Here is a 16,548-nt window from a genome sequence, read left to right on the forward strand (position 1 = left end):
CTCTGGATCCAAGATCCCGCTCTACACTCCGATGTATTCCCTGTGGACCACAGTGTACCCCGTGGCAGAAATTGAAAATTCTGAAGGGTTTACAAACTTTCAAGCACCACTGTATAATATTTTATATATTACTATCTGATGTGCCCGGTGTCATCTGGGCAAATATTTGCTGGGCAGCACATTTTTCCCCCTTTCACGCCCCTTAGGAGTCAAATTTCGAAAGATCTCTGCTTAGTGGATGGATGCAAATAACTTTCACAGTTTCCAGACCACCCAGCAGGTCACATGTTCCAGGTCACCCAGCAGGTGCACAGGGAGAGTTCATCAACTGTCACATTTTCCAAAGCACAATGTTGATGCTTTGTAAATTCAGGCGGACATTTTGCCACACAATTCCAAAAGGAAGCAACAAATTGCAAACCTGCAAATACGAAAGAAAGCAACCAACTGCAAATTTATAGACCAAGGTCTTTAATTTGGTATATGATATGCCCTGCTCAGACAACAGCATCACAGAAATATGTCACTCAAAGTTATACTTCTGCTAATATGTATATTTATTATATATACTAGCATTTGCCTGTGGCTTCACTCAAGTGGATGTATGTTATTGCTCAGTGGAACTAATTTTACAGAGGCAGTAGTGCCATCTAATATTGTGATGTATATTTTTTATTATACACATTGATCACAAAATTTCTTTGTAAACAATGAGCAAGCCATGTAAAGCTGCCCATGGGAGAAGCAGCTGGTCCTGAGATCTACGCCTGCAGCCCCGAACATTTGCCCCTATGACTTACAGGAAACTGCAGGTGCTTGAATTGAATAGGAAAATTGTTGGAGATAAGGGGTATACGATGAAATCTCTGCCTCAATTAGGTTCCTCTGCAGAGCAGTCACTTTAAGTCAGGTTCCGTTGCATAACTTGGGCAGTCAGGTTCCGCAGAAGCATGATCATAAAATTTTCAGTGTGACTTTTTCCTTTATTGCTCCTCTGCGTTGGGTATGTGTGACCGGCGGTCACAATACCAACGCTTGGATCCCGGCAGTCAGATGGCCGGCGGCAGGGGGGACGGAAGAATGCAAATAAGCGCCTCGTGGGCTCGCTGTGCTCGCCATGCAGCAGGCTCGGTGGCTCACCACAGGTTCTATTCCCACTCTATGGGAATAGTCACTGTTGGTCGGCATGCCGACCAGAGGGATTGTCAGATGCTGGCATCCCGGTGTCTGTATTGTGACCGGCAGTCTCATGACCGCCGGTCACAGAAATGTATCCCGCTCTTTTCCCTGATGTCACAGAGATCATACATACATCAGTTTCTTTCTAGGTCACTAAGCCATACAACAGTGAAAACGAAATCCAAATTCATCCAGTAGTTTTTGCGTGATGCAGAAACAAACATAGGGGTCGATTCAATTCGGCAACTTATGAATAGCGCCGGGAATTAGCTCCCGACGCTATTCAATTCAGCTGCTAGTTACCCGCAATTGTCGAGAAGAAAACCGACAAAAGTGCTGCCGCGCGCCCAGCGCGAGGCTGATTCTGTCGAAAATCAGCATCGCCGCGGGTAGTTAAGTCGGAGAATGCCCGTTCTCCCGACAAAACTACCTGTTAAGTCGGCGAGAACGGGTATTAGCCGACTTAACTTTAGCTGAATTGAATAGCGTCAGGAGCTAATTCCCGGCGCTATTCATAAATTGCCGAATTGAATCGACCCCATACAGACAAAAATTCAGAATTTTTTTTCTCCATAGTTCAACAGTCCCTAGAAGTAAAAAAAGCCATATTAAAGGATGCTTAATTACTGCTGTTAACAAGAGAAGTCACTGGTTTATCAAAGGTTAGGTAAGAAAAAAAATCTCAGTTCTGTCACATAAAATCACAGAAATCTGAGGAGACACTTCCCACAGACTCACATACACACACAATTAAACCATTACTATGTATTGCCATGATTGAGAGGCAAGCAATAAAAGTTCCCTCTAGTCATATGTGTCCTTGAAATCTATATACATTACACACTGACACACAGGAGACTGGAGAGATCCCATTGTCTGCCTGTCAAACTAATGAAAATTGATCTGGCAGGAAAACCCTGTTAGTATAATCTGCCATTTCATAAATTACATAAATGGAGAGAGTGTAAAAGGATGTTACATAGATAAGCGCCAAACAAATAGATTTACCATGTATATGAAGGTCAAAGAAAAATGTGAGCTCTCTTACTTCTTTTTACATTTCACAAATACATATGTTGAACTTGGCAGTCCATCCAAATGTAAGAATGTAGTAGCGGGGGCGTGGTGTGGATGGTGAGGAGTGCAGACGTGCTTCTGCCTGGCTCCTCTACCCACCTTCATTAAAGTCGTTCTTCAGGGTCAACACCCTCTGTGGACACCCTCCGGGGGCTCCCCTTCCCCCCCTGTAACACACCTGTGCCCAGCAGAGTTCGCCGCAGAGCCGGGGAGCAGTTTTCTCTGTTCCTGCAGGTTGCGGCCTACGCACCTCCGGAAGCCGGGGCCTCGCGTACATTTTACACCCGCGTTTGGAGCTCCATAGCGGGGATGCGGCGCCGGGAAGCGGCGCGGACCCCTCCCCGGGGCGCAGGCACCAACGGCTGGCTTCCCCAGACCCCCAGAGAGGTCAACCACCGTGTACAGCAGGCAGAGGAGGCATCTGGCAGTAGGGGACAGCAGGGAGACAGGCGCCCAGGAGACGCGGCGGCCATCTTGGATTCTCTGGAGGAGCTGGATAATCAGAGGTAGTGTGCCTGTGTGCTGTGGGGGACTCTGAACTGGGGCTGCATTGAGTCTGGTGGCCCTCTAGCACAATCTTGACTGTGTTCCCACTCTGGGGCCTCTGTTGAGGGATCTGGGCATTACCCTTTCCTGTGGAGCTTTAGAATTTCACTCAGCAGTATCTTCTTCTACTACAACTGCCCCATCTTGTGGCCACTGGGTGTAACTACATGCACTTCTCCCACAGTGTACTCGATACATAATACATATTATACTGCAGTCTTCATAGGAACGCAGCTATCCCAGCACCTGCCGTGACTATCGGATGCGATGTCCCCATGGTGGATTGACCACGCTATTATGATGTGACTGCTCTGAGATAATTCTGCCTCCACCCGACTGCTCCTTTGTCATGATATGACAATTCAACCTTCATGTGGATCCTTCTCTGATTGATATTACTGACGTCTCCTATCTCCAGTTCCTTTATTTGTGACGGTCAGCTTTATTATGCCTCCCAAGAAATATAAGGCCGCTAAATCTGTTTCCCAAGTGGCGTTCTTTAAACCTTCTCCTCAAACCGCTAAATCAAAAGATGTACGGAGTGGCTCCTCTAAGTCTGTGATACCTGTGTTCTCGCCGCTTCGAGATGCGTCTGCCCCTATCACTGTTACCACACACACCAGCTCTATCGAGGACAGTGACTCACTTACGGTGGGCGCTATGAAGCATCTCCTAACGCAATTTAAGGATGAAGTTGCGGCTGAATTCAGAGCGACTATGAAGGAATGCCAGAGATCTATTGATGAGATTGGTGGCCGCACCGATCATCTCGAAACAAAAATGGGTGAAGTAGTGTCGTCGCATAATGACCTGATCTCTTCCCATGAACTGCTTCAAACCGAGGTAACGGCACTCAGGGACAAGCTTTCTGAACTAGAGGACAGATCGAGACGTAACAATATAAAGTTGCGAGGTGTTCCGGAGGCTGTCGCCAATAGCGCTTTAAACGATTTTGCAGTTGACCTCTTTAGCAAACTCCTTCCCTCATACCGCTCGGCGGACTTTCTGATTGATCGCATCCATAGGCTCCCTAAAGCCAGGAACGCTCCTGATGGGGTCCCCCGAGACGTTCTTATGAGGGTACATTATTTCCACGTGAAGGAGGCAATTTTGAAAGCTGCTAGACCCTCTGATACTGCTTCGGAGGCTTTGGGCTCACTTCAGATATTCGGAGACCTGTCTCCTGCTACTCTAGCGAAAAGGCGCTCTCTTTACCCCATCACGTCAGTGCTACGCAGAGAGAACATTCTATACAGATGGGGATTTCCTACAAAGTTGCTTATTTCTCGAGAAGGTTCTACTGTCGTTATAACAAATGTCGAGGAGAGGAAAAAGATCCTCGCGTCATGGAACTCTGCAAGCTCATCTACACACACCTCTCCCGAACAGGGCCTTCAGCGGGACTGGGCCGCGTCGGCTGCCGAGCTCTGAGTATCGTCTGTTCCACTACACTTGCATTGTTTTTGTATCTTTCTAATCATTTTGTTATGTCATGTTTCATATTTTACAACAGTTCCTTGGCAGTTGCTTATTACGGGTGTCTATGTAAGGCCGATTTGAATGTTGTTAGACTGTTCTTCAGGTGATGCCTCGACACCGCTGGTTTACTGCTGGTTGTCTGCCTCTGTTGCTCCGTCTACCACCCACATCTCTTTGGTAGCTGGGTATTTTACCCTAGAATACTTATTTTTTTCTTTTTTTTTAGTCCCGGAGGCTGGCGGTACGGGGGACCAGAGATAGAGGTCCGAGGAACTGCATCTTGTTGAATTTTAGTTCGGGTGTGGGCAGATTGACCACTACCGCCCACAGACTAATTCTGAGTCGCCATGGTTATGCGTCCAACCATGCCCCCAAGAGTGGTTAATGTTATGTTTCCTTTAACTGTTATTCTCCTTTTTCTTATCCTTTCTTTCCCTTTTCCTCTCCTTCTGTCCGGAAATTGTTGCTCATACTTTCTACATGCCAGCTGGTTGATGGTAACTATGCAATCCTCGATTCCTTTGCAGTATGGTTAACATTGTTTCTATAAATGCGAAGGGTCTTAACTCCCCACATAAGAGGAAGTTAGCACTAAATTATTTTCATAAAATTAAAGCTCAAATCATAGCCGTCCAAGAGACACATTTGATTAAATCAGCCCCTCCACGGTTTACTAATGTGAGATTTCCCCATTGCTATTTGGCCAAGAAGAAGGCAGGGGGGGAAATCTTAATGTCTCAACATTGCGCTTTTTCCCTCACGTCACAATACTGCGACCCTGAGGGGAGAATTCTAATTTTAGTGGGTACTCTTGAAAATAAAGAGGTGACGATAGTTTCCTGCTATGCCCCGAACACCAAGCAATTAGCATTTTGTAGGAAACTCTGTGCTAAGGTACAAAAATTGCCTAAGGGCGCTTTACTTCTCATGGGGGATTTTAATTTGACCCTTGACCCCTTGGTTGATAACTCTGGCAAGCGGACCTCACTCTCCAGTCAGCTCCATAGGAATGCGAAGGGCTTCCGCCAGTTATTGGCGGAAAATGATCTTTCTCTATCGTCCTAGTGGATGCTGGGGTTCCTGAAAGGACCATGGGGAATAGCGGCTCCGCAGGAGACAGGGCACAAAAGTAAAGCTTTCCGATCAGGTGGTGTGCACTGGCTCCTCCCCCTATGACCCTCCTCCAAGCCAGTTAGATTTTTGTGCCCGGCCGAGAAGGGTGCAATCTAGGTGGCTCTCCTAAAGAGCTGCTTAGAAAAGTTTAGCTTAGGTTTTTTATTTTACAGTGAGTCCTGCTGGCAACAGGATCACTGCAACGAGGGACTTAGGGGAGAAGAAGTGAACTCACCTGCGTGCAGGATGGATTGGCTTCTTGGCTACTGGACATCAGCTCCAGAGGGACGATCACAGGTACAGCCTGGATGGTCACCGGAGCCTTGCCGCCGGCCCCCTTGCAGATGCTGAAGTAAGAAGAGGTCCAGAATCGGCGGCAGAAGACTCCTCAGTCTTCTAAAGGTAGCGCACAGCACTGCAGCTGTGCGCCATTTTCCTCTCAGCACACTTCACACGGCAGTCACTGAGGGTGCAGGGCGCTGGGAGGGGGGCGCCCTGGGAGGCAAATGAATACCTATTTTGGCTAAAAATACCTCACATATAGCCTCCGGAGGCTATATGGAGATATTTAACCCCTGCCAGAATCCGTTAAGAGCGGGAGACGAGGCCGCCGAAAAAGGGGCGGGGCCTATCTCCTCAGCACACAGCGCCATTTTCCCTCACAGAAAGGCTGGAGGGAAGGCTCCCAGGCTCTCCCCTGCACTGCACTACAGAAACAGGGTTAAAACAGAGAGGGGGGGCACTAATTTGGCGTTAGAAATATATAAAAAAGATGCTATAAGGGAAAACACTTATATAAGGTTGTCCCTATATAATTATAGCGTTTTTGGTGTGTGCTGGTAAACTCTCCCTCTGTCTCTCCAAAGGGCTAGTGGGTCCTGTCCTCTATCAGAGCATTCCCTGTGTGTGTGCTGTGTGTCGGTACGTGTGTGTCGACATGTATGAGGACGATGTTGGTGAGGAGGCGGAGCAATTGACTGTAATGGTGATGTCACTCTCTAGGGAGTCGACACCGGAATGGATGGCTTATTTAGGGAATTACGTGATAATGTCAACACGCTGCAAGGTCGGTTGACGACATGAGACGGCCGACAAACAATTAGTACCGGTCCAGACGTCTCAAAAACACCGTCAGGGGTTTTAAAACGCCCGTTTACTTTAGTCGGTCGACACAGACACAGACAGGGACACTGAATCCAGTGTCGACGGTGAATAAACAAACGTATTCCTTATTAGGGCCACACGTTAAAGGCAATGAAGGAGGTGTTTCATATTTCTGATACTACAAGTACCACAAAAGAGGGTATTATGTGGGATGTGAAAAAACTACCGTAGTTTTTCCTGAATCAGATAAATTAAATAAAGTGTGTGATGATGCGTGGGTTCCCCCCGATAGAAAATTATGGGCGGTATACCCTTTCTCGCCAGAAGTTAGGGCGCGTTGGGAAACACCCCTTAGGGTGGATAAGGCGCTCACACGCTTATCAAAACAAGTGGCGGTACCGTCTATAGATAGGGCCGTCCTCAAGGACCAGCTGACAGGAGGCTGGAAAATATCATAAAAAGTATATACACACATACTGGTGTTATACTGCGACCAGCGATCGCCTCAGCCTGGATGTGCAGAGCTGGGGTGGCTTGGTCGGATTCCCTGACTAAAAATATTGATACCCTTGACAGGGACAGTATTTTATTGACTATAGAGCATTTAAAGGATGCATTTCTATATATGCGAGATGCACAGAGGGATATTTGCACTCTGGCATCAAGAGTAAATGCGATGTCCATATCTGCCAGAAGATGTTATGGACACGACAGTGGTCAGGTGATGCAGATTCCAAACGGCACAAAGGTGTATTGCCGTATAAAGGAAGAGGAGTTATTTGGGGTCGGTCCATCGGACCTGGTGGCCACGGCAACTGCTGGAAAATCCGCCGTTTTTACCCTAAGTCACATCTCTGCAGAAAAAGACACCGTCTTTTCAGCCTCAGTCCTTTCGTCCCTATAAGATCATATCTGCCCAGGGATAGAGGAAAGGGAAGAAGACTGCAGCAGGCAGCCCATTCCCAGGAACAGAAGCGTTCCACCGCTTCTGACAAGTTCTCAGCATGGCGCTGAGACCGTACAGGACCCCTGGATCCTACAAGTAGTATCCCAGGGGTACAGATTGGAATGTCGAGACGTTTCCCCTTCGCAGGCTCCTGAAGTCTGCTTTACCAAGGTCTCCCTCCGACAAGGAGGCAGTATGGGAAAAAATTCACAAGCTGTATTCCCAGCAGGTGATAATTAAATTACCCCTCCTACTACAAGAAAAGGGGTATTATTCCACACTATATTGTGGTACTGAAGCCAGAAGGCTAGGTGAGACTTATTCTAAAAAAATTTTTGAACACTTACAAAGGTTCAAATCAAGATGGAGTCACTCAGAGCAGTGATAACGAACCAGGAAGAAGGGGACTATATAGTGTCCCGGGACATCAGGGATGCTTACCTCTATGTCCCAAATTTGCCCTTCTCACTAAGGGTACCTCAGGTTCGTGGTGCAGAACTGTCACTATCAGTTTCAGACGCTGCCGTTTGGATTGTCCACGGCACCCCGGGTCTTTACCAAGGTAATGGCCGAAATGATGATTCTTCTTCGAAGAAAAGGCGTCTTAATTATCCCTTACTTGGACGATCTCCTGATAAGGGCATAGTCCAGGGAACAGTTGGAGGTCGGAGTAGCACTATCTCGGATACTGCTACAACAGCACGGGTGGATTCTAAATATTCCAAAATCGCAGCTGATCCCGACGACACGTCTGCTGTGCCTAGGGATGATTCTGGACACAGTCCAGAAAAAGGTGTTTCTCCCGGAAGAGAAAGCCAGGGAGTTATCCGAGCTAGTCAGGAACCTCCTAAAAACAGTGCATCATTGCACAAGGGTCCTGGTAAAAATGGTGGCTTCCTACGAAGCAATTCCATTCGGCAGATTTCACGCAAGAACTTTTCAGTGGGATCTGCTGGACAAATGGTCCGGATCGCATCTTCAGATGCATCAGCGGATAACCCTATATCCAAGGACAAGGGTGTCTCTCCTGTGGTGGTTATAGAGTGCTCATCTTCTAGAGGGCCGCAGATTCGGCATTCAGGATTGGATGCTGGTGACCACGGAGCCCAGCCCGAGAGGCTGGGGAGCAGTCACACAAGGAAAAAATTTCCAGGGAGTGTGATCAAGTCTGGAGACTTTTCTCCACATAAATATACTGGAGCTAAGGGTAAATTTATAATGCTCTAAGCTTAGCAAGACCTCTGCTTCAAGGTCAGCCGGTATTGATCCAGTGGGAAAAACATCACGGCAGTCGCCCACGTAAACAGACAGGGCGACACAAGAAGCAGGAGGGCAATGGCAAAAACTGCAAGGACTTTTCGCTGGGCGGAAAATCATGTGATAGCACTGTCAGCAGTGTTTCATCCCGGGAATGGAAACTGGGAAGCAGACTTCCTCAGCAGAGAGTGGAAACTTCATCGGGAAGTTTTTTCCACATGATTGTAAACCGTTGGGAAATACCAAAGGTGGACATGATGGCGTCCCGTCTGAACAAAAAACGGGACAGGTATTGCGCCAGGTCAAGAGACCCTCAGGCAATAGCTGTGGACGTTCTGGTAACACCGTGGGTGTACCAGTCGGTGTATGTGTTCCCTCCTCTGCTTCTCATACCTAAGGTGCTGAGAATTATAAGACGTAGAGGAGTAAGAACTATACTCATGGCTCCGGATTGGCCAAGAAGGACTTGGTACCCGGAACTTCAAGAGATGCTTACAGAGGTCTTATGGCCTCTGCCGCTAAGAAGGGACTTGCTTCAGCAAGTACCATGTCTGTTCCAAGACTTACCGCAGCTGCGTTTGTCGGCATGGCGGTGGAAAGCCGGATCCTAAGGGAAAAAGGCATTCCGGAAGAGGTCATTCCTACCCTGGTCAAAGCCAGAAAGGAGGTGACCGCACAACATTATCACCACATGTGGCGAAAATATGTTGCGTGGTGTGAGGCCAGGAAGGCCCCACAAAGAAATTTCAACTCGGTCGTTTCCTGCATTTCCTGCAAACAGGAGTGTCTATGGGCCTCAAATTGGGGTCCATTAAGGTTCAAATTTCGGCCCTGTCGATTTTCTTCCAGAAAGAATTGGCTTCAGTTCCTGAAGTCCAGAAGTTTGTCAAGGGAGTATTGCATATACAACCCCCTTTTGTGCCTCCAGTGGCACTGTGGGATCTCAACGTAGTTCTGGGATTCCTCAAATCACATTGGTTTAAAACCAGTCAAATCTGTGGATTTGAAGCATCTCACATGAAAAGTGACCATGCTCTTGGCCCTGGCCTGGACCAGGCGAGTGTCAAATTGGTGGTTTTTTCTCAAAAAAGCCCATATCTGTTTGTCTATTCGGACAGGGCAGAGCTGCGGACTCGTCCCCAGTTCTCTCCCTAAGGTGGTGTCAGTGTTTCACCTGAACCAGCTTATTGTGGTGCCTTGCACCTACTAGGGACTTGGAGGACTCCAAGTTGCTAGATGTTGTCAGGGCCCTGAAAATATGTTCCAGGACGGCTGGAGTCAGGAAAACTGACTTGCTGTTATCCTGTATGCACCCAACAAACTGGGTGCTCTTGCTTCTAAGCAGACTATTGCTAGTTGGATGTGTAATACAATTCAGCTTGCACATTCTGTGGCAGGCCTGCCACAGCCAAATTATGTAAATGCCCATTCCACAAGGAAGGTGGGCTCATCTTGGGCGGCTGCCCGAGGGGTCTCGGCTTTACAACCTTGCCGAGCAGCTACTTGGTCAGGGGCAAACACGTTTGCTAAATTCTACAAATTTGATACCCTGGCTAAGGAGGACCTGGAGTTCTCTCATTCGGTGCTGCAGAGTCATCCGCACTCTCCCGCCCGTTTGGGAGCTTTGGTATAATCCCCATGGTCCTTTCAGGAACCCCAGCATCCACTAGGACGATAGAGAAAATAAGAATTTACTTACCGATAATTCTATTTCTCGGAGTCCGTAGTGGATGCTGGGCGCCCATCCCAAGTGCGGATTATCTGCAATACTTGTACATAGTTACAAAAATCGGGTTATTGTTGTTGTGAGCCATCTTTTCAGAGGCTCCGCTGTTATCATACTGTTAACTGGGTTTAGATCACAAGTTGTACGGTGTGATTGGTGTGGCTGGTATGAGTCTTACCCGGGATTCAAAATTCCTCCCTTATTGTGTACGCTCGTCCGGGCACAGTACCTAACTGGCTTGGAGTTGGGTCATAGGGGGAGGAGCCAGTGCACACCACCTGATCGGAAAGCTTTACTTTTGTGCCCTGTCTCCTGCGGAGCCGCTATTCCCCATGGTCCTTTCAGGAACCCCAGCATCCACTACGGACTCCGAGAAATAGAATTATCGGTAAGTAAATTCTTATTTTTAGACCTATGGCGCGTTAAACACCCAATGGACAGGGACTACACATTTTATTCTCCAGTACATGCCTCTTATTCCAGAATAGACATAGCTTTAGCGGACAAGTGGACTCTACAGTCCATCCATAAAATTTCCATTCTCCCCATGTCATGGTCGGATCACTCCCCACTATTCATCGAATGGGATATTGGTAGTAGAAAGACTACCCCGGCCCCCTTGCGCTTAGGTAAACAAAGTCTCCTTCAGCCGGAGACCAAGCAGGCTATCCAAACCACTATGGATTATTACCTCTCTGAGAACTCTCCTCGGGAGACATCCATCTTTACATTCTGGTGTGCCCTCAAAGCAGTAACACGAGGGACAGTGATTCAAACAACGGCTAAACTTAAAAGGGAATATCGTAAAAAATGTGAACAAGCTGAGCTTGCAGTCGCTTCCCTGGAGAGTGCTCACAAGACACACCCACATGATAAAACCCTCCTTAGATCATTGCAGGAAGCCAGAGAGGCGGTAAATGTTTTCTATTTAGCGGAAGTCCAACGCAACCTACAGAGACTGAACCAAAAATTCTATGTTTATGGTAACCGGGCTGGTAGACTGCTGGCAAGGAAGCTGAGAGGCAGGAAAGCTAAAGAAAAAATTCACATTATCCACTCGGATAGGGGTAAGAGAGTCTATGATCCGGACGAAATTGCAAAAGTTTTTGCATCTTATTACGCCAAACTATATAACTTGAAGGATTCCTCCACTTTTCAACCTACAGGCACGGATGTTCAGAATTTCCTGGGCAAATTTCCACTCCCTTAGCTGTCACCAGAGTCTTGTAGCTCTCTTAGTGCGCCTTGGACACTAGCAGAAGTCAAAAAAGCTATTGACTCCCTCCCAGCAGATAAGGCCCCGGGACCCGATGGTTATCCTTCTGGTTTCTATAAATCTTTTAAGGAGAGTTTGGCTCCGGTGCTCCTATCAGTGTTTAATGAAGCCTCAGAAGTTGGGCGCTTCCCCAAAGAAATGCTGGAAGCTCAGATCATCACCATCCCCAAACCGGGGAAAACTCCCACCTCAGTCCAAAATTTTAGACCAATTGCTCTATTAAATACGGATTTAAAACTCTATGCCAAATTAATTGCCAACCGTATCAGTCCCCTCCTCCCCTCTCTGATCAAGTGGGCTTCGTCTTAAAAAGACAGGCCCCAGATAATACGCGAAGGGTGATTAATGTTATTGAACATTCTGCCTGTAGAAAAGAACCCCTCCTAGTTTTGTCTCTGGATGCCGAAAAGGCGTTCGATAGGTTGAACTGGGACTTTATGAGATTAACTCTGGCCAAATTTGGCTTCTCTGGAAGGATCTTAGACTCCATCCTGGCTCTCTATTCCACGCTCTGTGCGAGGGTCTTTGTTAATGGATACCTTTCTTCACCCTTTAATATCTCTAATGGCACTCGTCAGGGCTGCCCGTTATCTCCTATTATTTTTGCATTGGCGATAGAACCCCTGGCTGCTTGCATTAGATCCTGGGACTCGATTAGTGGCCCTGTTATAGGGGGTATTTTCCACAAAATCAGCTTATTTGCGGACGATATTTTATTATGTCTTTCTGATCCTGAGACTTCCTTGCCAGTTCTACATGCCGTTCTTCAAGACTATTTGGATGTTTCCTTTTACAAATTAAATACTAATAAAACTGAGGCCCTCCCACTCAATATATCTCCGACTGTGGTCTCTTGGTTGAAGGAATCGTACAAATATGCCTGGAAATCCTGCTCCTTGAGATATCTAGGGATTAATTTATCCAGTGAAGATAATTTAATTGAATGTAATTATGCCCCGTTATTAAAAGCCTTTACGGAGCTGACTGGGGAGTGGATGCTGCAGGAGGTGTCTTGGCTGGGTAGGATTGCTGCTGCCAAGATGGTCTTATTGACGAAATTAATGTATCAGTTTCGCGCCATACCAAGACCCCTTCCCAAACTCTTCTATAATAAATTTAACCAGGTCCTGATTAGATACGTGTGGGGAGGCTCTAGGCCGAAAATTGCTAAAAAGATTCTTATTCTGCCCAAACGATCCGGTGGGGTAGCTTTCCCAGACATAGAAAAGTACCATGCTGCTTGTCTGTTAAGTCAGTCTAGAGACTGGTTTGACACCTCGAGCATGAAACCGTGGGTTATTCTGGAAGCTTCTTATTTGAATACTGTTACTCTTTCTGATTTGTTTTGGTTACCACCCTCTGCTGCCCAAAGTAGGTCCGGATCTTGCAAGTCTATTAAAACGACCCTAGATTCATGGCATAAACTAGTGTCCTCTTCGGAAGAGATTAAATTACCATCCCCCTGTCTGTCGTTATCCGCTCTTATGTCCTTGATTCCTAATATTACCCAGGAAGACTGGATTCGGAGGGGCCTCTCCACGGTGGGCGATTTTTTTTTATAGGTGACGTCTTGATTTCCTTTTCTCAAATACAAGAGAGATTTGGGGATTCGGACTCAAGACTTTTTAAAATATTTGCAGGTGAGAAGTTGGTTACACTCACTGGCTCCACATCTTCACAAACCTTCTTTTCCAGCTTACATTAAAAGCCGACTGGAGACATCCTCACATAAAGGTGGGATTACGTGGTGGTATCAATTTCAATTGACTAACAGCACACAGTCTAAATTCAAAGCTCAGATTTTATGGGAAAGAGATTTGAATAGACCCTTTACTGATGCAGACTGGGACAGTATATTTAGGTCTTGTTTTAAAGTTTCCAAATGTATTAACCACTCTGAAATGTTCTACAAGCTTATACAGAGGGCCTACTTCACCCCTGAAAGACAAAATAGAATCTGGCCTTCACAATCTAAATTATGTTGGAGGAAATGTGGCTCAACGGGGGATATCTTTCATATTTTCTGGGCGTGCCCACTTATACAACCACTTTGGAGATAAGTTTTCAATATGATTAGCATGATTTTAGGATTCACCATCCCCCTGGACCCAGCTTTAACATTATTTCATTTGTTCGTAGACCACCTTTCTACAGGTGATCGCTACGTCTTGGGGCATATTTTGATAGCTACGAAAGCTGCTATAGCCCAATTGTGGAAATCTGAGAATCTCCCTTCTTTAGAGTTTATTCAAAATAAGATTCACAAACATTTTATTTTTGAAACAGCGGAAGCTAAAAACTCTTCCTCAGCTAATTCTATTCACCTGAAATGGTTAGGTTGGTCCGACTATAGGGGGAGAGAAGGTAGGCTAACCGTCTATAGCTCTCCATTTGCTTTATCTGTGCTTCACCCCACCTAGATTGACCTCTATAAGAATGTTGTGATATCAGACGATTTTTTTTTTTTCTTGGTGTTTGTTTGTGCTAAGCCTCTTTTTTGTGTTTCTTTTTCTTCTTGATTCTGAACGCCTAATGTAACCATTTGTATATTCATCCAACTGTGCGTTACAAGTGCTTTGATTATGGTAACCATTCCGGACTACCCCTATGTTCCCCTTTTCTCTGTTTTCTGTTCCCCATTTCTGTGTGAAAAATCTTAAATAAAAATTCTATTGTTTAAAAAAAAGAATGTAGTAGCACAACTGGATTTATGTAAAACTAACAAAATCCGTAAAACTACTTCAAATTTCCCCCCCCCCCAAAAAAAAAAAAAATTCATATACTACTTTAGCATACTTTCATCATATAAGGAAAGCAATATTACAAATGAAAATACTGCATGGCAGCAGGGCCGGATTAAGGGCCACATGGGCCTGGAGCTGAAACTTTTCAAGGAGCTATTGTGAGAAACAGGGGAGAAGTGATCAGCGCTGCGTGGGTGTGGCCAGAGCCATGTGGGCGTATACATCCCCTACACTATCAGCTCCAATGTCTCTCTAAATATGTAAAAATATAGAAAAACATCATACATTTTAAAGATAAATAGAAATGCAATCTTAATAGATATGATTTATAGCCAACCATGTGACCAGCTGGTGGCTAGTGATCATCATGCTGTCATAATGATGGGCCTATTTTTATGTGGAGGCCTGGAGCTTGAGCTCCATCCACCCCATTGTTAATCTGGCCCTGCATGGCAGAGCTTTAGAGTGTAGCAGAGGAACTTCATGGTTGTAAATCCTGGCATATAGCAAGAACAATGTTATACAGTATGTCCTAAAAAGATCCTGATTTTTACATAATATGGGCCTAAAAGTATTAAGCCTTAACAGGAGATAAAGTTGGATAAAGAGTGCTAAAATGACCAACTAATCAGCTCCTAACTGTCATTTTTCAAACACAGCCTGTGACATGGCAGTTAGGAAGCTGATTGGCTGATCATTTATCACTCTTTATCCGTTTCCACTTCATCTACTGACAAGGCTTAATACATTTCGGCCATGGTCTCTTCATTTTCCAAGACATTACATTGTTAAGAGACTTCTAGGTTGTAGCACAGCACTGAATAATCTGGTTTACTCTGGAAGGCTGATCTCCAGGAGGAGGTTAAAGCCGTAAATTGTGTCATCACCGTCCAGCCCCACAGGATTTTGCAGCAAATGTGGCAGTGTGGGGCCACAATGATATAATTCATACTGAGTCATGTCATAACAGCCTCTTGCCCACCACACCTCACCCAAGAAGTTGCAGCAGGCCTGTCCAGTCTCCTGGGAATCGGAAGACTCTCACCCAAATTCCAGGAGAGTGGGGGAGTAGTATTCATGAGATTAGTATTACAAGAACCTCTGCTCATCCCATTGAAATAATGCCCAAGGCATTATAGTAGCAAATACATGATCATTTTCTGTTACTTTTAATGTGTTTAAATTAACTATACACTGTAATGAGCCTTTTATTATTGTTATTGCGTCTTTCAAAGCTGCCTGACCGGTATTTGAGAAGGAGCAATAGGTGCAGACAAATTTTCAGATGAATGGGGGGAAATGTATAAAACCTTCTAAGAGTGGACAAGTGGAGAAGTTGCCCATAGTAGCTACCTATCATTTTACAGAAGGCACTTTATTCATGCCAGCTAGAAGTTGTATGGTTGCTATCTGAAAACTTGTCCACTCTTTATACATTTTGATACATTTTTACAATTAAACATAATTACAGTTAACAATGAATAGTTTCATTAAATTATTACCAAGACACTCCTTGCACATTTGTATTTCCTAAGGAGCCTTGTTTGCTTGAGGTTCAGTCTGTGGCTTTTTGATTCTTTTCTTAATAGACTTTCAATACGTGGTGTTATTTTCATTTTGGGCCTTAGACGAACTTTGTGGTTACCAGGCATAAAGATTTGGAAACAGAATGTGCAAATCCCTTTTTCTGTACTTTTCGCACCTATAATAAAAAATAAATAATATTTATAGGTAAAACATAATTTACAATCTTCGCATCCTTCAGCTTGTGCACACACTTAGCGAATGTCAGGTTTTCATTTATGCAGAGTCTATTAACTCGGAGACAAGGGGTCTTGATAAAAATGATAATACAGATTGAAATGAACATTAGGGCTCATTCAGATGTGGTTGGAGTTGCTACCACTGCTGCTTCGTTGGAAGTAGTAGTGATAATGCTGTATGGTAATACAGCCGGAGGCATATATTACATTACAAGCAGATGCCTCCTGCTGCAGTAGTGGGCTGACCTGCATCCTAGGAAGCAGCATCGGATCTCTCACTCACCATCAGGTGGCTTGAGGCCTCCCAGCACCCCCCATGGCTGCCACGTCTCTCTGTG

At 45.6% G+C, this 16,548-nt stretch overlaps 1 protein-coding gene across 1 annotated transcript in view; it reads right to left on the minus strand.

The window, feature by feature from the left end:
- Positions 1-16,548, minus strand: part of C5H18orf21 (chromosome 5 C18orf21 homolog) — a 121,218-nt gene that overhangs the window by 35,154 nt on the left and 69,516 nt on the right. The window contains exon 3 of the mRNA XM_063924917.1: positions 15,950-16,149. Within this exon, the coding sequence (XP_063780987.1) occupies positions 15,950-16,149 (200 nt within the window). The remainder of the gene's footprint in view (positions 1-15,949; positions 16,150-16,548) is intronic.

This window comes from Pseudophryne corroboree, chromosome 5 (genome assembly GCF_028390025.1).
Source record: "Pseudophryne corroboree isolate aPseCor3 chromosome 5, aPseCor3.hap2, whole genome shotgun sequence".
Lineage (NCBI taxonomy): Eukaryota > Metazoa > Chordata > Amphibia > Anura > Myobatrachidae > Pseudophryne > Pseudophryne corroboree.